This window comes from Berghia stephanieae, chromosome 11, assembly GCF_034508935.2.
Source record: "Berghia stephanieae isolate SIO BIC M18660-M18661 chromosome 11, UCSD_Bste_1.3, whole genome shotgun sequence".
In the NCBI taxonomy this organism is placed as follows: domain Eukaryota; kingdom Metazoa; phylum Mollusca; class Gastropoda; order Nudibranchia; family Aeolidiidae; genus Berghia; species Berghia stephanieae.
In genome coordinates this window covers 13,123,781-13,146,873 of record NC_088370.1, presented here as the reverse complement: position 1 = coordinate 13,146,873, position 23,093 = coordinate 13,123,781, and the positions used below count along the sequence as shown (strand labels likewise).

The following is a 23,093-nucleotide window of genomic DNA, read 5'->3' as shown; positions in this document are numbered from 1 at the left end:
TCAGTTCTCAAATCCCCCCAAAGAAACCAACAAAAATACTTTTTGTAGAGTCCTGATAAATCTTTAAAATGTATTCTTAAAAACAAAAAAAGATGGAAATTTGCCCCCAAAAAATATAAGACCAACATTAATTTCGAGGATTTTTACACATTTTTTGTATTGCATCATTTTTACATTTTTAAAAATTGTAATTTTCGTAAATAGTTGCCTTCACTGCATTCATTACCAGACCGATCACCTTTGGAACTATTCATGACTTACCGAAGATGCTGGTTTAGCAGCGGCAACGGCAGCGGCCAGTTTGGCCAGTCGTGGATCCCTGTTGACGATGACAGGCTTCTTGTCCTTGCTGCTGCTGCTGCTACTCTTGTGTTTGCTACTACTACTACTACTACCACTGCTGGATTTGTCACTGCTATGGTGTTTACTGTTGGAGCCAGAGGTCGACGACGATGAGGAAGAAGTGCTGCTTTTGCTTTTACTCTTGCTACTGCCATTTCCTAAAAAAAAAAAAAGAAGAAATTATTTGATGATGATGATGATGACGATGAGGAAGAAGAGCTTTTGTTTTTACTCTTGCTACTGCCATTGCCTAAAAAAAAAAAAGAAGAAATTATCCAGGGTGGGGGGGGGGGTGCATTTTTTAAATTATTAAATGAAAGTACGAGAGGAAACTTTTTAATGATTATTGTGATTATTAAGTAAACGAAACAATATATTAACATCGTGAAGTGAAAAAAAAAAAAGAATGAAAAGAATTAAATTATTAATGAGAGTTTATAAAACATTTTCTAAATCTCAGACAAGACAAAAAATAAATAAATAAATAAATAAATAAATAAATAAATAAATAAATAAATAAATAAATAAATAAATAAATAAATAAATAAATAAATAAATAAATAAATCAATAAATAAATAAATATATATATATATAAATCCCAGAGCAAATTGACCATTGAAAGATATAACTGTTTTTGCTGCAGGGTTTACGCATGCTTGCTGCCGTTGCATAAATATTTATTGGGTTTGTTTTTTATTGGGGATTTTTAAATTTTTTTTTTGCTTTTTAAGGATAAACCCCCTGAACTAGCCAAAAAAAAAAAATCTGAGGTAATTTTTTTTTTTTGCCCAATATAAAACTTCAACCTTTTCTGCATCTTTTCATGTGAAAAACATCGTAACAAATTTATTATAAATATTTTATTTTAATTTTTATAAATTGTATGTGTTTGTTTGTTGTCCATGGTTACTAGAGCTTAGTTTATTGAAAAATTCATTTCTCAGCTTCTAATTTGCCGATTTTCACACTTTTTTCACCAAAAAACTGCAAATTTTTCTGGCTACATTCCGATCTTTCAAAGCCAATGAGAGAAAAAAAAAGATATATAAGAAGAAATTTCATTGGTCTAAATCTCAAAGATTCTCTATTGAAGAGAAAAATATCAGCCAATCAGAACGCTGCTTTCATTTCATCCAACCCACCACTTTCACTTCTGCTCAGAATGAAAACAAAGCGAGTTACTTTCATTTTCTATTCTTTTCTGTGAATCACACATGTTTTGAATCATTCTATTATTATTCTGTGCTATTTTACTTGATTATTCTCATTCATATATCATTATGGAAGGAAAGAAATCCAAAGCAAATAAATATCGACCCAAGAAGAGAAAATTTCATGGCAATAGGTACACGAAAGCAAAGGCGAGTGGGAGTAGAAGTGGTTGTGATGATGACGATGATGTTGAGACAGTTGAGAATCGTCGGAGGGCAGTTGAAGATGATAAAGTTGAGACTGTAGACAAAAGAATGATAGAAGTAGAAGAAGTTGATGAAAGTAAATCAGCATCATTCATGAAACTTACTGAATGTTTAGATGAAGAGAGTGAGGAGAGAGGAGGTCAAGTAGGTGATGATAATATTGATTATGAGGGGTACAGATTGTTTAGAAAGAAGCTTATTGTGTCATGCATCCAGAGGTTAGCCTGTCCTGTGTGTTTATATAAAGCTGAGGTAGGAGAGACATTTGTTGTTGTTGAAAAGTTGACTGGCATAAGCAGTGAGATGACGGTGAGTTGTGCGTTTTGTAAAGAACAGGTGACAGACTTGGGACAAACTGAAAATGTTAATCTGAGGTTTCAGGCAGCTATGTATGGTGTTGGGTGTCATGATAAAAAGGGCAGGCGGTTTTTAGGTGCAATGGACATGCCACCACCCGTGTCAGTGACAAGATCTTGCATTTTTAGAGAGAAGATAAGGGCTGCGTCAGCATCGGTGGCAAAGGAGAGTATGAAGAGAGCGGCAGAGGAGTTGAGAGCAGCGGAGGGAGATGAGGTGACAGTGTCTTGTGATGGTTCATGGCAGCGGAGAGGGTTCTCAAGTAAGAATGGCATAGCGACTTGTTTGTCAGTGAGTAAGAAGGTACCGGCAAAGGTGATTGATACGGAAGTGATGACGAATCATTGTGATTCTTGTGGAAAATTGGAGGCATGGAAAACTGGCGAGGAGTTGGAGAAGTTGAAAGAACGGCATGAGGTGGATTGTAAAAAAAACTACACTGGAGCAGCAGGCGGTATGGAACCAGCAGGAATGGTAAAATATTTAGGCGGTCGGAGGAAAGGTACAATCTTAAGTATAAAGGTTACCTTGGAGATGGTGACTCCAAAAGTTACAAGAATGTAGCCCAAGCTGACCCGCCTATCTATGAGGATGTTGGCATTGAGAAATTGGAGTGTTGTGGACATGTGCAGAAAAGAATGGGAAAGAGATTATTGGACAAGATCAGCCAGTGTAAGGGTAAAGTTTATGCAGTTGATGGCAAGAATGTGAAGGGTATAGGTGGTGCTGGAAAATTAACAAAGAGTGCGGTGAAGAGGATACAGGGTCATTACGGAGGTGCAATTAGGAAGAATGTTGGGGACTTGGAGAAGATGAAGAAGGCAATATGGGCTATATGGCATCATCGCAATGGAGAGCATGCTAAATGTGGTGAGTTTGATTGGTGTAATGGATCGGATAAGAATAGGTTGCCCAGTTTTGTGATGGAGGAGATCAAAAGTGTTTTTGAGGATTTGTCAGGTGGAGAGTTGTTGACCAAGTGCTTGCACGGCGGAACACAGAATGCTAATGAAAGCTACCATCACTTAGTTTGGGATAGATGTCCAAAATCAATATTTGTTGGCAGGGATAGGTTAGAAATTGCTGTTAGTGATGCAACTATTGTATTCAATGAAGGTGAGATGGGAAGGATGTGTGTTTTTCGGAAGTTAGGACTAGATGTAGGTGAATTTCAAAAAAGCGCGTTTCGACATATGGATTTACGTAGGATCAAGTCTGCGGAAAAGGATAGTAAAACCACATCAAAGAAGAAAAGGGCAGAGAAAACCATTGCCAAAGCAAGAGAAACAAATGAAGATAAGTCTTATGAGGGAGGAGCCTACTAATTTCACTTAGGTGGGTGGTTTTCATCTTGTCACAGTCATTCGTTATTGCTTTTTCATCGTTTTCTCTGAATGTCATTTTCACCGGTTTGCTCCACAGCTAAATCATGATTTCTCAAAAAGTTATAAAGATATCTCTATGAAATTTGGCATACATATAGCTGGCCTCATTTTACATCATTTCTTCTAAGATAAACATCATCAATTTATTAATGAAGGATTTATGATTTTTTAAAAATATTTTATTTCTTATATTTTCTGTCCGAAAACATATTTGGAGTGAAATTGCCTTAAAAACAAAAGTAATTACTTTATATTAATTATTTTAGTACACAGTGTTACTTTTATGATTTACTTTATATGTACAAAATTTCATTGACTTATCTTTAAATCTCTTTGAGAAATCTTGATTTCAAAATATGTCATTTTTCGGCTCATAGGACCCCCAAAATGACATTTTTGGGGTCCCTGGTGCCAAAAAACCCATTAATTTTGGGTAAAGGGCTATTTTTTCTGTATAACTAACCATACTCCATCATTATATGCCTTTTAAAACAATATTTAACCATTATTTCTGTTTGGGGGTTTATCCTGACCTTAAATGAAATGAAAGGAGGAGAGAATACTTTTTCTTATAAAGATTAGTATTGAGTATTATAAAAACAAAATAGTACAGCAACATCCTAATTTTTTAAAAAAACATTTTCAAAGGAAAAGAAAAGAAATTCCATTGTTGATAAGAGTTAAAATATTTTCTAAAACGAGGCAAAAAAATAACAAATAGTATAAATAATCCCAGAGCAAATTGACATACATGTAATATAACAAACAGGCTTCTCTCATTGTTATCAAATCTGGTGAAAAAAAAAAATATCAAAACCATAATACCTGTACACAGGATGTAGCTATGTGGTCTAGTGGTATGACACTCGCTTTCGGATCGGAAGGTCCTGGGTTCGAGCCTCGCGCTCGCCGCATAGTCGAGTCCTTGGAAAAGGCTCTTTACTCACATTCTCTCACCGTGCTCAGGTGTAAAATGAGTACCTGGCCATTAACAGCGTTGCCTTTGTCTGAAAAATTGTAATATCGCCTAACAGCAGAGTGGCCAACCTTCCCGACCGATTATTTCGGGAAATTCCCTAAATGGATCCACCGTTCCCGATGTCCCGAAACTGCGTTTTTTTTCCCGAAAAAAACCCATAGCTCCATCACTACATATGTCCACTAGATGGAAGTAGGCCTTACCAGAACCTGGGACAGCTAGCCCTGAGTGTTCTTTCAATTCCTCACAGTAATGCAGCATCAGAGAGGATATTTAGTTTGGTTAGGAAGAATAGAACTGAAAGCAGATCTCAGTTGAGCAATGCCACTCTAAACAGTCTTTTAGTTAATAAAGTTAGGGTCTCCTCATCAAGCATGCCACCTGTCCAATTGACTGACAAGTTCTTGCAAAAATGCAAGAAATCCACCATGGATAGCTTGCATTCAGAAGGCAAATAATAGCAGTAAACAAAGCCTGTTATCATGTACATAGTGTAACAAGTATTGTAATGATGCTGTGGTCTCAATGTGTGTGTAGTTTTTTAGTTTTAAATTGTCAAGTCATATTTATTAATAGAATAGAGGCTGTGACTTCTGCACCAAATTCAATAGAGGGCATAATGCACCTCCTAAGCTTGGATAGAGGATACATATGTCAAAAGTTACCCCTTTCACTTCCAAGGTTTACAGGTATGTCAACTTAATGTCTGTTTTCATTTTCATTCTTTGTAAAGTATTAAATTAGTATTAGTATTACTCTGTGTATTACTTCACTCTTAACATTATTGTGCGGTAACCAAAAATTTTCCCTAATTCAGTTTCTGAAAAGTTGGCCACCCTGTAACAGGCAGCATGTCCCGTCCTCAATGTTAAATGTTGCAGTTGCCCAGGGACCCCCTGTAAAGTGCTTTGAGCACATTTAGTGGATATTGCACTCTATAAAGCTCAACTATTTTTTTTAAAGCTCAATTTTAAGGTAAAAAAGGGGGTGGAAGTGGGGGATATTGACAGTTATCAAATTTGTTACCTATGGAGGGTGAGTCTGATGATGAGCTGTGTTTGCCTCGCTGTTTGACTATGATGCCGATGAGCATGTGAGGTCGATTCTCTTCAAGACCTGATGGGAAAAATATAATAATAAAGTCTTGAGTCCCATATACAACAAAATTAGTAGACTTGGAAAAAAAAATAGATGAGATAAGAAGATACACGCTTTCAGGGTTTTTGAAAAATGAACAAAATGGAATAGACAAAATATTTTTAGATTTACAGTTGAAAGTACACAAGAAAAAGTAAAATATTGGGGAATGGTTCAAATAGGTAACAGATGTAGTCCCAAGAGCATAAGATCATTGTACTTAGTTTGAGATCACCTAATAGTCTCATCTAGACACCAGCACAGGAACCCACTGAGCTGAACACACTCAAATGTTTACAAATCATATTCAAAACAAAAAATAATAATATTACAGTAAATAAGTGGAAAATGATTTACACGAGAAAAAATATCATCTCCCAAAACTAATACTATATATGTGAAAATTTCCCTCCCAGGGCCAGAATCTCATTCCAAGACAAGGACAAGAAGAAACTCTGAAAACAGATATAGGGGATATAAGCCTAGCAAGTGACCTCCTGCCCACCATGGGAGGTCAAATGACCCCATCCAGGAAGAAAATGATATTTGCCAAAAGCCTCTGAATGCGGAGGACAGGTGGGCACATAGATGGGAAGGAATTTCATTTTTTAACTGTAAATTTTTTTCTTCTTCTCTCTCCTCATTTTCTGATTGTGTTTATGTTTGTCCCCTGACAAATGCCAGGGCCAAAACGTTGTGTTTTTGTATTGTTTTTGTTGTATGAGACATATTCACTCTTGAAATTTTCATAACATTTTGACTGGTTCGCTGAGGTTTTTATATAGCTTTTGGAATTAAGAAAAAGACAAGATGGCAATGATATTTGTTAGAAGCTTGTTTGTTTTGTTTTTAAGGCTTTTACGTCTCTTGCAACACATTAAGGTCATCTCAGCGCCAGTAAAAAGGAAGAAAATGGGATAGTAAAAAGTTCTAGAATTACAATTAAAGCACCCAAGAAAAGGTAAGACAAAGGGGAATTAGTTCAAATAAGAAACAGGTGTAGATTCCAAGAACACACAATCAAAGTACTTAGTTTGAGATCACTAAAAGTCTCATCCAGACACAAGCACAGGTCCCCACTAAGAGGAACGCACTTATATGTTTTACAAATCATATAAAATATAAAGAAAACATAATACAGTTCATAAAAGAGAGATGATTTACAAGGAAAAAAATATCATCTCCCAAAACTAACTATACATTTGACTGTTTCCCTTTCAGCCAGGGCATCGGGTCAGGACCAGGACAAAACCAAGTTATCTCATTCCAAGACAAAGACAGAAAGCAAGTTGGAAAACAGATATAGGGGGATAGAAGACGCAGTAAGTACCTCCCTGCCCACTATGGGAGGTGTTAGAAGCTTCAATGCACAAATGACAGACGGGCAGATGAGAAATGAAAAGTACTTGAAGACAGCTGATGACATACAGGGGATAGGAGACAATGTCCATAACAGTAGTAGTTCTTCAGAGCCATCAAGAGTTTATCAAGTTTCCATGGTTTGAAATGGAAGATAGCGGTTACTTGCTATCCTCTGGTTAGAACGCTAGACTATCACAAAGTACTTCCCACACAGTGGTTTACCAGCGGATCACTTAGTTGAGATGCTAGGTCAAGAGGTCACTACTCTCCTTCTCTTTACCTGCGCTCTGGCATGGCACGTGCCTGCAGTCAGTGAAGCGAGTAATATAATTGGTCTGATAAATAATGGCAGAGCCAAGCCACAATTATCTTAAATGTAAATCTATATCACTCATGTTATAGATTGAAATCCTCCTCACACAGTGGACTAAATATCATAGATATCATCAGTATATTTCTTTCTCTGGAACACAGCAAAGTAGACTCACATTTTCACTACATTTATCGTTTAAATCAAATATTTCTGCAATCCCTACAACAACAATCAGACGTTGCAGTTTATTATTATTCACACTAGTACACAGTACAAACTGTCTACTTTCTGTTGCACTAATGTTAATTCAGTTCAACAAATATGTAACAAGTGTAGGGGTGGGGTATCAAATTTCACTGGGAATATCTAGCAGTCTATGAGATATCTAGGCTATCATGGGTGATGAATTTGGACCAGTTACACAATGTAAACAATGTCATAATCATTTCCTGGACTCCATACTGACCATGGAACACTTTACTACACTGATTCTACAGTTTTGTCATTAAACGTTCCCACGAATATGGTAAAGGAGTGAAGAAGTCATACTTATTGTAGTACAGGAACGTTATATAATATATATATATATATATATATAATATATATATACTCCCTCTGCAAGTAGCCCTACAATAATAGTTCTTAAAGACACATCTGTTACTGATTTAAGAAATATGAAATGAATGGGTTTGTTTCATTCATGTCTCTGTTGATTGGTGTGGGAAAGTTTTATTCACCAGCTGCACTACTTGTACATTGTGAATATTGAGAATAATGTCTGAATATCTGTTAATTCCTAGGAGGTGCCACTATTATTTTCTCTATCTTGGCTGTGTTTGAGTTACCCCACCCCCCCTCTCCCCCTCTTCTTATTTTCCCCAGTCAAACTTGCCTTTGTGGAATACTATCTGTACTACCTGTTGATGTTATATCGTTGTTGTCAGTGGTATAAATTAGGTGTAGTGTGAATGTGATTCATTTCTCTTAGCCTGTCTTTTACGTGTGTATGCAATATGTGTGTATATGCAGGATGTATGGGTGTATGTATGTATGTGTGTGTGTGTGAGAGAGAAAGAGAGAGAGAGAGAGAGAGAGAGAGAGAGAGAGAGAGAGAGAGAGAAAGAAAGAAAGAGAGAGAGAGGAATACCTTTTTCTACCATATTCATTGCTTCTATTATCTACTACGCCACTGTGATGGTGTTGTTGTTTGGTTTAATGATGGTGGTTTTGTTTCTATTTGTAATAGTGAAGTAAAACCTACACACACAATATATTGCTTTATATGTTCTTTAGGAGTGTGTTAAATTGTTTAATCCTCTTATCTCCATATCTTTTAAATACAATACAAAATACAAATGGAGAGAACATACCAGATGTCCAGCCCATTACATTTATGACCATTAAAAACGTAGTTAAAATGTGTTGAATCAGAAAATGAATGTTTTACTGTGTGTAATAATATTAAGACTGGACAAAGCATTAATTAGTTTCGGAATCCAACGTCTGATTTTAAAGATTTGAATTTTTTATTGTCCGCACAACAACAAAAATATTTTAAAATGGTAGGGATTCTAAATTGCTTATAAAACCTAACAGAATAATCACAATAAAACGAAAAAAGAACCAACATAACAAGTGAAGGTAGTACTGTCTGTTCCGTAAGTTAATATTATTGTAATGTAAGTGGTCATCACCCGTGTGGTGTCCGGGGTCCCTCAACTGAGAGGGTCAAGAATAGCCCAACGCCAAGCCAGCGTGTCGTAAAAGGCGACTAATGGTGTGTGATTCCCCCATCTTTGAGTCACCTGGTCCTCCAGGTTGGGGTTGGCAAAGGGTTAACACCCCTTTCCGTTAAACTCAAACCGTTACAGAAACACAGACAGACAAACTAAATCCTTTTTTTAGCTTGGGCGACCGAAGAGTTTCTGGAATTACAGAATTTATGAAGGACAACAGACAAAGCCGAAAGGACTCTGCTGACCCGATGACGTCTTCGCCAAACAAGCAGCTTCGAATCGCGTCGTGGAACGTTCGCACCATGTATGAAGCAGGAAAAAGCTCTCAAGTTGTGACTGAGATGAGAAGATACAGGCTGCATATACTTGGAGTAAGCGAAACCCACTGGATACAATCCGGACAGAAACACCTCAAGTCTGGGGAGAAGATTTTATATTCAGGGAGAGGGGACGGGATTCATACACAGGGAGTAGGAATAATTCTAAGCAAGTTTGCCCAGAAGTCACTGAGAGGATGGGAACAATGCGGAGAAAGGATCATCATGGCGTCCTTTACAACACGGAGTAAGAAGATCAACATGAACATTGTACAGATCTATGCCCCAACAAATGATGCAATAGATGAGGACAAAGATACATTTTATGGTCTGCTACAACAAGTCATTGACAAGTTGCCAAGGAAAGACATCAACATATTGATGGGAGATGCTAATGCAAAAGTGGGACAGGATAACGTAGGCTATGAAGGTATCATGGGACGTCATGGCATGGGAGAAATGAATGATAATGGAGAGAGATTTGCAAATTTCTGTGCATTCAACAGTTTGGTGATTGGAGGATCAGTGTTCCCCCATAAGAGGATCCATAAAGCAACTTGGGTCTCACCAGATGGTGTGACAGAGAATCAGATTGATCATTTTTGTATCTCTCGTAGATTCAGACGTTCATTGGAAGATGTGACAGTACGGAGAGGGGCAGATGTTGGATCAGACCACCACCTGCTATTGGCAAAGCTTAAGCTCCGACTCAGAAAACACGGGGCCAGATCACATACAAGAAGAAAATTCGAGGTGAATGCACTTGATGGGGAAAAGAATGAGGAATTCAAACTACAATTGAGTAATAGATTCCAACCTCTTACTGAGCTCGAGGAGGACATAGATGTAGAGTCACATTGGGCAAAGGTCAAGGAAGTCTACATAACAACTTGCCACGAGGTATTGGGGGTAAAGAAATCGGAACATAAAGAATGGATAAGTCCAACCACCTTGGACCTTATTGAAAAGAGGAGAACAAGGAAGGAACAAGTGAATGCAAGCCGAACAAGGGCTTCAAGACTGGATGCACAAGAGCAGTATCGAGCCATAGCTAAGGAAGTCAAAAGATCTGTGAAGAAAGACAAGGAAGCATTCATGAACAGACTTGCAGAGAAAGCAGAAGCAGCAGCGACTGGAGGACACATGAGGATCCTTTATCAAACTACCAAGACACTTGCTGGAAAATATGGGAAACCAGAGGTACCAGTCAAAGACAAAGATGGGAAAACTATTTTTGGAAAAGAGGCTCAATCTGAACGATGGAGGGAACATTTCAACTGCCTTCTGAACAGACCACCACCAGACAACCAGCCAGAAATTTTGCCTGCAAGGAATGAGCTACCAATTAGCTGTGATCCACCATCGATAGCAGAGATTGTGGGTGCCATTAACAAGATGAAAAGGGGGAAAGCTGCTGGACCAGACCAGATTCCACCGGAGGCTCTAAAAGTTGATGCGAAAAGAAATGCTGAGGCCCTGCACCCACTATTTGAGAGAATCTGGAATGACGGGATATTCCCAAAGGATTGGAAGGAAGGACATCTTATCAAGCTTCCAAAGAAAGGGGACCTCAGTAATTGTAATAATTATCGAGGCATCACTCTTCTTTCTATCCCAGGAAAGGTTTTCAACCGTATTATTTTAGAGAGAATTAAGAATGCAACAGATGCTAAACTGCGGGACGAACAGGCAGGTTTTCGGAAAAACCGTTCAACCACCGACCAGATTGCCTCTCTGTGAGTCATAGTAGAACAGTCTATAGAATGGAACTCTCCTCTTATTGTCAACTTTCTGGATTACGAGAAGGCTTTCGACAGTATTGACAGAGCAACATTGTGGAAAATTCTGGCACATTATGGACTCCCTGAAAAGATAGTAAACCTCATTAAGGAAATGTATGAAGGATCAAGTTGCAGGGTTGTACATGAAGATCAGCTTACTGACAGCTTTGAAATTAAGACTGGTGTCAAGCAGGGATGCTTGCTCTCACCATTCCTGTTCATCCTTGCCATTGATTGGCTAATGAAGGAAACCTCCAAAGGGAGAAGAAATGGGATACAGTGGACCCCTGGACACAGTTGGATGATCTGGATTTTGCAGATGATCTGGCTCTTCTGTCCCACACCCAGGACCAGATGCAAGCAAAAACCACAATTATAAACAGCCTCTCGGAATCAATTGGTCTAAGAATTCACCCTGCAAAGTCAAAGGTCTTGAGGATAGGTACGCGTCAAAGGGAGCAGATCAAAGTAAAAGATCAGGAACTCGAAGATATAGACACTTTCTGCTATCTCGGAAGTATAATTGACAAGGATGGAGGCACGGAAGCAGAGGTGAAAGCACGAATAGGAAAGGCACAGGCTGCATTCACATCTTTGAACAGAGTTTGGAGAACTAAAGATATCTCCCTTCAACTAAAGCTAAGACTTTTCAACTCAAACGTGAAGTCTGTCCTACTGTATGGATGTGAAACTTGGAACGCATCACAGGCATGTATAAGGAGGGTACAGATTTTCGTAAACAGGTGCATGCGTAAGCTACTCAGAATAAAATGGATGGATAGAATAAAAAATGAAGAAGTATGGAAAAGAACACAGCAGAAACCAGTGGGAGAGGATATAGGAAGAAGACGGTGGCGGTGGATTGGACACACGCTTAGAAAGAATGACTCAACTATAACAAAGAAAGTATTGGACTGGAACCCTCAGGGCAGAAGATCAAGGGGAAGGCCACGAGGAACATGGAGAAGAATTAAAGAAGCTGATATACAGAGAAGTGGTAAGACCTGGAATGAGATAAAAAAGTTGGCTCAGGATAGAGAAGGATGGAAACTGTTTGTCTGTGGCCTATACCCTGACCCAGGGTGAAAAAGGCAATGATGATGATGAAGTGGTCATCTAGATATGGTGTTATATTACATCATGAAAATGCAATACTTCGCGTCTTAACCCTCAAAAAGGGGAATCCCCGTCCAGGTAGCCACTTTTACAGCATGTAGCTGCTGTTGTCAGTCACTTGCTGGGTTCCAGCAGTATAACTAAGTGATCCGATTTTATGAAGAAATAAACAGCAGTGCCCACCACACCTAACACTCATCTACCCAATTACTGCTGGGTGGACAATGTGGTCATAAAAAAATCTCACCCGGGATCAATCTCAGTCCCTTTGCTTGGGAAGTGAATGCTCCTAGTGCTCTACCAACTAAGCTATAAAAAATCCCAAAGTCCTTAACAGACCAGGCAGAATAGATTCAAGCTATAACCATCTCCTCTCCTAATCAACTATAGGAAAATCGTCACATTTGTTACCATACAATCCAACATTTTTCTTATTCAAATTTCTTTTGTACATCATAAAATTTAACCCTCTCCTTACCAACCATAAGAAAATCGTCACATTCCTTACAATCCAACGAACAATTTTATCATTCTCATTTATTTTGAAAATCACACAATTTAAAGAAAAAATGTTTTATTACAAATATAAAACGTGACATTGTTTTTAGAGTTCATTTTGCAGATCAATTTTATGCATAGAATGTATTTGTTGCTTTTCTGTTTGAGTAAGAAAATTATATTTTTGTGTTAGTCGGGTGTGATGTTTTGGGGAAAATCCTGAAAATGGTTGGCAGGGAGAGTGTTAAAGGATGAAGACATACCAGGGCCATCAAAAGGAAGGAGAGTACGAGGAATCTTAGAATGAGATGCCAATGGGATGACGTAAAAATCTTTGATCTGTTTGCTGTTGTCACTGCCAGCCACACCGCACCGACTGCGACTGTTGAGATATGAGTACAGGTGCACGTAGGCCACTTTCTCATCGTCGTTTCCAGGAATGAAACGCACCACTGTTAAATCCTGAAATGACACACACACACAAAGAATAAAAGATAAATAAATGCATCTGGAAATTTTCAAAACATTGCGACATTTTGGAGAGATAACCCTGACTTAAACATTAAACATAAAATTAGCATTTTGTTAAAGACTCTAAATTTCAGAAAAAATGATTAACTAAAAGGCAGAGTTCCATCAATATTTATATGTAAATGTGGCTGCTCAAAGTTCAAAGAAATAATATTTCATAAACAAAAACAGATAATGTGGACATTCATGTTTCCCCTTTATCAACAAAACATGATGAATGAAACACTACAGACAATGAGATAACATGTGATAGTAGCATTGTAACACATTCCTCTGAAGTGTTTCATTCATCGTGTTTTGTTGATAAAGGGGAAACCCAAAACGTCCTCATTATCTGTTTTCATTTATTAAATTGAAGCTTTCAATCAATTGCCTATTGTTGTTTATTCCAATATTATATAAGAAATAAAACAATATTCCAATATTATCTAAGAAATAAAACAATCTTTTCATAATAAAATAATCTTTAAAACATTTCAGAGTAAAATGTTTCTTTAAAATATTTCAGACTAAATGCATCAATATTCACATATGTCAGTAACATATCCATTTCTGAATAAAGTCTTTTTTCCTCCAAAAATTCTTAAAGTCAAAAATTCAATTTTAGCTTCAAATGCGTTTGATGAGATAACTATTGTTTTTTTCCTTTGTTTTTCAGGGTTTTACGGCACTTGCAACACATTTAGGTTATATCAGCGCCATGAGATAACTATAAATAAATACAGATCTTACCTTGGAGCCCGCTTGTCTGATCTTGGATAAATAATCCCACATATGGTCTGGTGAGATACGACCCATGATGTGAATGGTGTCTGGGATTGTCTGAAAGATGGGAATTAAAAAAAAAAAAAAAAAACAGCCATGAGGAAAACTACAGTCATGATTTGTTTATTTCTAACCCACTAACATTTATTGTAATATCCAAGTGTTAACCCTCTCCTTACCAACTACAAGAAAATCGTCACATTTTTGGTGGAAAGTACTTTGCGATAGACTAGTGTCCTATCCAAAGGATAGCAAGCCATTGCTATTGTCCGTTTCATGCTATAAAAACCGGGATAAACTCCAGCTTCATGGACCAAAATGGCTTTGAAGACTACACACAAACCCATACACACCCACAAACCCACACACAGCTTCTAATATGTGATAAACATTAAATATTAAATATAAAAATTGAAATGATAACCTACAATATTTTCAAACGGTCCAGAGACTCGGTAAGCAGACGTGAAGAATTTGGCCACATCCAACATAGAAATACAACCCTTCCACAATAATGGGCCGGTCGGTACAAACTTGGCCTTCAATTCCAGGCCGGATTGCAACGCTGAGTCTGGGGATCTGTGAAAAAATATTTAGTGATATATTATCAAAAATGTAACAAAAGTGATAATGATGCAGATTCCTTTAAAAAACATCTGAAAATGTTTCTTTTTAATATGTAGCACTGTAGAATTATATTGCTTTGTTTCAAATATGTTTGAGTGAAAGTAGCCACTTAACTGTTAAGCGCTTTGAGCTTGTTGATATATGGGTTAAGGCGCTATATAAAAACCATATATTATTATTGTTATCATTATAATACACAAATTTATTCAATTCCCTCCTGCTTGATGTCAAAAACAGTAACAGTAACAATTTCATGCAATCATAGAAATTTTATTAACTCACTCTCAGAGATTATGTATATTTAAATATCATATGCAAAATCCTCGAAAAAAAAGAGAGAGAGATAGAGAGAGAGAGAGAGAGAGAGAGAGAGAGAGAGAGAGAGAGAGAGAGAGAGAGAGAAAGAGAGAGAGAGAGAGAGAGAAGGGAAGGAGAAAGAGAGTGTGAGAGAGATAGAGAAGGGGAGGGGGGAAAGGAAATGTCACCTACCTAACGACAACTTTTGTCATGTCTAAGGATGAAGAGGAGGAGGACACTGAATCATGTTTTGGTGAGGACGTCATCGACAACAAAGACGTCGACTCCGGAGGCGGTGACTCTGGCATATTAGTCTCAGGAGGAGAGTCACTGACGTCGGGGGGAGGGGAGTAGGAGGAGATGGCCTCAGACGTCTTCTGCACCGTCCGCATGGCTTCCTTGACGATTTCCTCTGCCTTGGCAAAATCGTCCGGCTCTGCTGACTGTTCGTCGTCTGAGATGATCTTGGTGGTGGAAGCTTCGAAGGAAAAGGTCACCTTTTTTGGAAAGATTAAAAGGATGAATGGTGAGTAAAAATAAAAAGCTTTTATATAGCACAATATCCACTAAACGTGCTCCAAGCGCTTTACAAGGGGTCCCTGGCCGACAGCAACATCTAACATTTAGAACGGGACATGATGCTGCTAGGCGATATTAAAATTTTTTCGGACAGAGACAACGCTGTTAACGGCCAGGTACTCATTTTACACCTGAGTACGGTGAGAGAATTTGAGTAAAGAGCCTTCTCCAAGGACTCAACTATGCGGAGCCAGGCTCGAACCCAGGACCTTCCCATCCGAAAGCGAGGGTCATACCACTAGACCACATAGCAGCACATGCAAGTTATGATTAGAATAGCACCAGAGGGAGAGGGTTTTGCAACTAGGAATGTTTTTCACCCTCAAGGAAAAAGGACACATTACAACTATCCAATTGATGAGATATCAGAGGCACTGAAAGCGAAATGAGAAGTTTTACAATCACGGCCTCAACCATCAAAACCATATGTGTCAGTGCACTACATAGGAAGGTGGAAATTTTGGATTTGCACTTTTTTACTGAAAGACTATGCTTTCCAGAGTATTTTAATCTTTATTTGAAGTAAATCGGGTGATTTTTCATGAAGTTATGGTCAGATGTATGGGAAAGTATCCAGCAACTTTTCTCAAATTTCATACTTTTTCAACTTGACCAATTTCAATAAAAACCTGATCTAAGAAATCAGAATCTTCTTGATGTAGCGTGAGCTCTCTCTCTATCTCACCTTCTTAGTACTGGATGCCGCCTGCTGTTGTTCCTCTGGCCCAGGGACTATCTTGCCCGTGCACACCTTACAGTTGAGGTCAAACAAATGAGCCCTGTGCTGGTCGGTAGTGTCGATCACGGGCACCTGGATCAGCTCCTCTGGTGCCTCGTTCGTCTTATCAACTTTCTCATCCAGTCTGGCCTGTAAAAGATGGATACCGAGTGATTGTAGGAACAGTGTATTATATTGCATTGTATGAATAAAATACACAACAGCCAACTTTTCAAAGAACTGAAACGGGACACCCTAACACACTCACTATACCATCATAAAATTTGAAGACACAGACAATTTTTTCCCTCTAAATTAATGTGTCTCCTGTCATATCTAACCAATAAAAGCTTAGCTCAATGATAATTTTGAATTAATATACAAATGTTGCCCCACCCCATCCAAAATTAGGACCAGGTGGCATCGCCTCAAGTGCCAGTAGGCCCGAGAGGATTGTTTTAAGACCAATTTTATAAAATGAGCTTAATGAAAGTCAACTTAAGCATTCCATTTCACCTGAAATATTACTGTTTTGAGATGATTGATCACATATTATGAATACTCTGCTATCTACTTCAGTTTCTTTATTCTTGTTAATCATTGCGTGCAAGTGATGTATTTTGGAAGCTCAAATTTTATGAAATCTGAGAATATTTTTTTTTTCCTATACTGTCAAATTTTTAAAAAAATTGGTCCCAGATATGGCGGTATAACAAGGTTTTATTTGTATTCTATGAACAAGATATCATAATAATAATAATAATAATAATAATAATAATAATAATAATAATAATAATAATAATAATAATAATAATAATAATAATAATAATAATAATAATAATAATAATAATAATGCGTAATTTTTATTGCACCCATTTCCTCCAAAAGTGCTCGGAAGCGCCTATACATAAATGCACATGCAATCATATATATCATTCAATAAAATCACTCACAGACAACTGAAAGGAAGTAGGTACTCTGTTCTTCGACGAGGCGACTTACCTCTAAAATAGAGAGATCCTCTTCCTCTACTTCAATCTCTCCCTTGTGTGTCTTCTTCCTAACGTGCTTGCTCCCCATACTCTCTTTCAATGCCTCTTTCTCCGTCTGCTCAATCATTTCCAATTGCTGAAAGAACATGAAAATCAAAGGTGGACAGTTTAAATGTATTGTTCCAGTAAAAAAAAAAAAGAAAAAGAGAAAGAGCACCAAAGCTAGACGAAGGACGTTTTAATACAGGTGATTTTGAAAATTCGATGAAAAATGTATGTATTCAGTCAAATGACAACCTTTTTTAATGCTTCATGTCCAATTTTATTCAACTACTGATCAACTTTACTGCCAAATATGGACAAACTATGGTTTGAAATCTAAATTTTAACCAATCATGAGTTGGGCATTTGTCAACAAATTTGATTGAAATGTAAGCCTATGCAGACCACCAATTATAGTTTAACTCTTTAGTTGCTAGAAAATCTGGCAGAAATTTTTCCCCAGTTGCTTAGCATTTTGGCAAAAATCAGTTTAAAATGGGTAATGTTAGTGATAATGCAACAAAAAGATTACTACTAGTCCCACATTCATGAAATTCATATGGATAGTTGTGTGAACATGCTACTGCAATCAAATATGCGAATTAGGTTATGTGACTACGGCAGCCAATATGGCAGTACAGACCAACGCCTTCCAGCTTATGTAGCAACTGAAGAGTTAAGGGTGAAAATATTTACAGGGAATAAGCAAATTATGCTTTTTTTAATAAATATTTCTATTCTTATCTTCACTCACATGCTTGCTCTCCTTCTCCCTCCATTTTGCCAGTTCCCGAGATGCCAACTCTTCTGTACTCATCTGGACCAGCTTGTACGGTTTGATCTTGCCTGTTAGGATCTTGCGAAACAAACCCTGAGGATTTAAAAAAATTATTTCAATTGTAAGTTTTCACGATTTCAAACGAAAAGCAAAGCACACACAAAATAATTAAAATTGAGAAAAAAATTAAACGACAGCTGATATTCCTATGGGAAAATTACTGAAATACAGTTTATGGGACAGTCGAGGAAATAAATGAAAAATGATATGAGAAATAATTTTCACTTGAAAAAGTTAATTCTAAAATAAAACATAAAAGTTTTGTTGTTGTCCTTGTTCAAATTCAGCAACACAAACATCAGAACGCTATCATACATCTTTTTCTATTTGTGTCAGTGCATGACATAATCAGTCCGAAGGTGAAAATTTTGTATTTGCATTTTTTACATTTTCTGAAAGTATATGCTCCCCAGAGCATTTTAATCTTTATTTGAACTAAATCGGATGATTTTTCATTAAGTTATGGTCAGATGTATGGGAAAGGTATCCAGCAACTTTTCTCAAATTTCATACTTTTTCAACTTGACTAGCTGTAAAACATATTTTGAAGTGAAATTAAGCTTTGATATTTCCCTAAGATGTACAAAAAGGGTTGATTTAATCATTTATGACAAGAATTCATTTTGGATAAAAATTACCCTTCTAACTAAACATAGCAATATCTCAGTTCAAACCTTTTCACCATCCGACTGATTATGTCATTCACTGTAACAATTGTGTATCTTATGGGGGGAAGTTATTTTTGTGTTATAAAAAAAAACCCTCTGGGTTGCCATAAGAACAGGCCTGATGAACCAGGGCAAGGCTACTTGCTCAAAGCCACAAAGCTCAGTGAGTGGGATGGGATCAAACCTAGTTCCAATGGTATATGAGGCAAATACCATATCTCTGGCTAATAACAATTAACAAACAAATATGAAGAAAAAAAACCCCTAAAACTTTAATTAAAAATGTGTGCTTTTATTTAACAATATTTAAAAGATATGTATCGAAACCAATAAAAATCACTTAAGATCTCAGATGTAAGAGTTTTTACACAAATCAATACCTCAAAATACTTCAGGATAGATACAGTGTACCTCAAATTTTGAAAAGAGATCAAACTGTGGGTGAATTTCGACTTGGCCAAATTTGGAACTAATATCAATTTCATCAATTTTGAGAGATCTGGTTGTTCTATTGAATTTTAACAGCATAGCACCGAGATCTTCTACTTGGAATCTTTAATGTTGAAATTTAGAATTTTCAATTTTCAATTCTCCGATAAAACAAATCGAAATCTGGAGAAAAAAATCTGAAATTGGCCAAATGTGTAACAAAATAAATTTCTCACTTATACCAGTGTATCATCTTTGAATAATTTTGTCTGTCTGATCTCTATTGATTCCACCCATTGAAGCAAATACTCACCTGACCAACTGTATCAACACAAATAAAAACTAAGTGTAACCTTCTAGTACGATTGATACATTTTAGTGAGAACAAATCACCTAAATAGCAGTCTTAAAAAATTAAAACTTAAACTTAAAGAGCAGAGTGGCATCAACTTCTTTCACTTCATTCTATTGAGTATGTGTAATAATAGGGGTCAACATACCTTGTTCTTGGAATCTTTGATGTTGAAGACCAAACTCCTATACTTGGTGCGATACTTGTGCCCCGTGTCCAGGAACAGATTGTACAGCTCTTCCTCTATGGTCATTGCCAGATTCTTGATCTCATTGCCGGACAGCATGATGTCATCAGCTCCCTCAGCCCTGCAAAAATGATTGGAGAAAAAGAAAGAAAAAAAAATTTACTTTGGAATCCTGATAACAAAAAAACAAACAAGAAATGAAGTGAGTTGGAAAGTGTTAGAAGACAACAGAGAATAAAAACTTCGCAGCGGGATGGGGGCTCGAACTCGCTACCTTACTGGTATGACAACTCCGCCTGGCCAGGGAGATTGTGACTCTACCGTATGAGCTATCCCACGACCCGGGGTCTGAATGAATGAATGAATTAATTAATTAATAATTTATATAAATTTTTTTTAAATAAATAAATATATAAATAAACAAATAAATAAATAAAATAAAATAAATAGACAAATTAAAATAAACCAACAAACAAAAAAACTAGGTAGTACTTTGCAGTACTTACCGAGCGGAAAGGGAGTTCCTCAGAGCCGTCCGTACGTTAAGCCTGATTTGGTTAGGCCCACCATCACCACTACTCTTCTCATCCGGCTTGCTATGGGAGGAAGAGGAGGAGGAGGTGGTGGTAGAAGAAGAATTTCCCTCAGCCTTTGACGAAGACGATGTTGATGATGACGAGCTTCTTCTCCTTTCCCCGTCAATTTTCTTTGCTCCTCCAGCCAAAGAAGAAGAAGAAGAAGAAGCGGAGTTATCTTTACTGTCACGCCTGGCTTTGTCGTCTTTCTTGTCGTGAGATTCCGATGAGGATGAGCGGTGATGGTGATGGTGTGAGTGGTGATGGTGACTAGAGGAAGAAGAGGAGCTGGAACGATTGTCTTTGTCTTTATGCTTGCCATCTTCTGGGAAAGAGAACAGCGCAGAATATCAAAAAATAGGGGGTTTATGGAATAAGCTACATGTCATCAAACTGGGTCAAAAAACACTCAAAAATTCAACGAAGCAGGAGATTAAAAAAAAAATTTGAATAATAAAACGGTCCAATGGACATAAAGAATTTCGTCACATGTCAGAATATAAAGCATTATCATTTTTACATGATGTGGCATTGGTTGAAGAGTGATTATGGCCTAAAATTAGAAAACCGTATTTTTGGAGTTAAAAGGATACTAAGCTGCTGTTGGCTGTGGAATGTCAAAAGTCATAAACTTAACAAAAATGAATAGAAAAGCTTTAAATAAAAGAACTAAACACTGAACACGGAACAATTTTGCCTCAAAAACCTTCTTCAGCCAACAGCCAAAAAAAAATAATGAATTTTATGTTTTCATTATTTTTTTATTTTTTTTGTTGGCTGAAGAAAGGTTTTGAGCACAAAACGTTCTGTGTTTGGTATTTTTTTTTCTTTTCTTTTTTTTTAGCTACTTTCTTCATTTTTGTTTTTTACTTTTATATTCTTGGAGTTGTATGGTTTGGGACTGCACTACTGATATGGAATACTTAATATCATCTTGTGCCAACCAATCAACAGGTGATAAATAAATGTCAAAAATAATTCAAATCCGGCATTTCAATTGGTGAATGAAAATATAAAGTATAAGTAGGACAAAACATCAAATGGATAGATCTTCTTTGGAACGTTTAATGAGACTCAGGATTTGTGAGAAATAGTTCTGTTCTGTTCAGATAAAAAGATTGAAGAGAGTAGAATTCAAAGGAATTTCAGTCTTGTACTGAAAGTGAAAGGTAAAAAAAATAATTTTAAAATAATGATTTAAGTCAATCATAGTCAAACCATTTTTCACCTTTTTATAATTGTATTTGTATAATACCAAAACTCTGAGAATGCCACCTTATGTGTTCAATAGTGATTTTTAAAATAGAATTATACAAAGAATACTTAAATATAAATAAAGTTCATCCTTATTTTAGTGGGGGGGGGGGGGGGGGGGCCCGATAACTAAGTTGGTAGAGCACTCCCTTCACACGCAAAGAGACTAAGATCGATCCCCTGCAGTGAAAGGGTAGCTGAGTTGTTAGATTTGGAAGAAAATACTTTTCCAATAGACTAGTGTCCTAGTCCTATCCAAAGGATAGCAAGCAATTGCTATTATCCAGTTCACATCATAGAAACCGGGATAAACTCCAGCTCCATGGGCCCAATGGCTCTGAAGGACTGCTACTTATTTTAGTGGGGTTCTCGATAGGGGGGACCCAGATCAATTCCGGGTGGTGTCGAGATCTTTTTCTGACCCCCCCCCCCCCCCATTGAACAGCCAACAGTGATTGAGTAGCTGGATCTGTTAGGTCTGACATAAAGTACTTTGTGGTAGACAAGTATCCTACCCAAAGGATAGCAGGCAAGTGCTATTGTCTGTATTGCGCTATAGAAACCGGGATAAACTCTGGCACCATGAGGCGAATGGCTCTAAAGGACTACTTACTGTAGCACAGATAAGTGAATAAATAAAGCAAAATAAAAAAAGTGATATATAAAGAATTGAAAACAAAGAGATGAGCAAATTCACTAGACCAAATAAACTGATTCACAAAATCAAGAATGTGGAGGAGCTTACTCGAGGATGAAGGCGATGAAGTGGGACCGGGGAATGGCAGCGTTGACACAGATGATGATGATGTCGATGAAGATGATGATGATGATGATGGTGATGGCACGGGCAATTTATGTTTCCCTCCCAGGAAGACCTGGAAAGTGGGGTGCTCTTCCAGCCACTGTCTCAGGTTTCTATAGGATGGAGCCGCCGACCCCTGGACGACCTTCCCAGTCTCCTTATCAATGACAACGACACTCTCCACCGTGGAAAGCATTTTAGAACCAGATGACGACTTGTGGCTGCTGCCATCCTTTTGGTTCTGGGACAAAAGTTTGAATTTTTCTTGACTCTGGTGATTTTTTTTTTTTTTTACACAGAAAGAAAGCATGACAATGTAAGAAAAATTAACAAATGTGTCAGTGCACGACATAATCAGTCGGGAGAGAGAAAATTTTGGATTTGCGTTTAATTTGTCATTTTCTGAAAGTTTATTTGAAGTAAATCCGGTGATTTTTCATGAAGTTATGGTCAGAAGCATTGGAAAGGTATCCAGCAACTTGTCTCAAATTTCATACTTTTTCAAACTAACTAGCTGTAAAAAATATTTAGAAGTGAAATTAAACTTTGAGATGTACAAAAAGAGTTGATTGCATCATAATGAATTTGACATTTTCCTAATATTGGTAACCAGAGGGATAAAGAAGCCCCAGATTTAAAAAAAAAAAAAGAAAAAAAAAGTGACATAATGAGGGTTGACTTCATCTCTCGTTATG

The 23,093-nt window shown here is 37.2% G+C and overlaps 1 protein-coding gene across 4 annotated transcripts in view; it reads right to left on the bottom strand.

Moving 5' to 3' along the window:
- The window catches only part of LOC144956797 (uncharacterized), a 55,453-nt gene that overhangs the window by 12,678 nt on the left and 19,682 nt on the right, over nucleotides 1-23,093 (bottom strand). For 3 of the 4 annotated variants that reach the window (XM_078887522.1, XM_078887525.1, XM_078887523.1), the window contains exons 9-20: nucleotides 22,342-22,669; nucleotides 20,274-20,667; nucleotides 19,729-19,888; nucleotides 18,048-18,164; nucleotides 17,262-17,387; nucleotides 16,227-16,409; nucleotides 15,155-15,459; nucleotides 14,467-14,617; nucleotides 14,006-14,095; nucleotides 13,006-13,204; nucleotides 5,509-5,598; nucleotides 262-500 (exon numbers count right to left, since the gene is read on the bottom strand). In XM_078887522.1, coding sequence (XP_078743648.1) covers nucleotides 262-500; nucleotides 5,509-5,598; nucleotides 13,006-13,204; nucleotides 14,006-14,095; nucleotides 14,467-14,617; nucleotides 15,155-15,459; nucleotides 16,227-16,409; nucleotides 17,262-17,387; nucleotides 18,048-18,164; nucleotides 19,729-19,888; nucleotides 20,274-20,667; nucleotides 22,342-22,669 — 2,382 coding nt within the window. The remainder of the gene's footprint in view (nucleotides 1-261; nucleotides 501-5,508; nucleotides 5,599-13,005; nucleotides 13,205-14,005; nucleotides 14,096-14,466; nucleotides 14,618-15,154; nucleotides 15,460-16,226; nucleotides 16,410-17,261; nucleotides 17,388-18,047; nucleotides 18,165-19,728; nucleotides 19,889-20,273; nucleotides 20,668-22,341; nucleotides 22,670-23,093) is intronic. The other variant, XM_078887524.1, reaches the window with a different exon arrangement.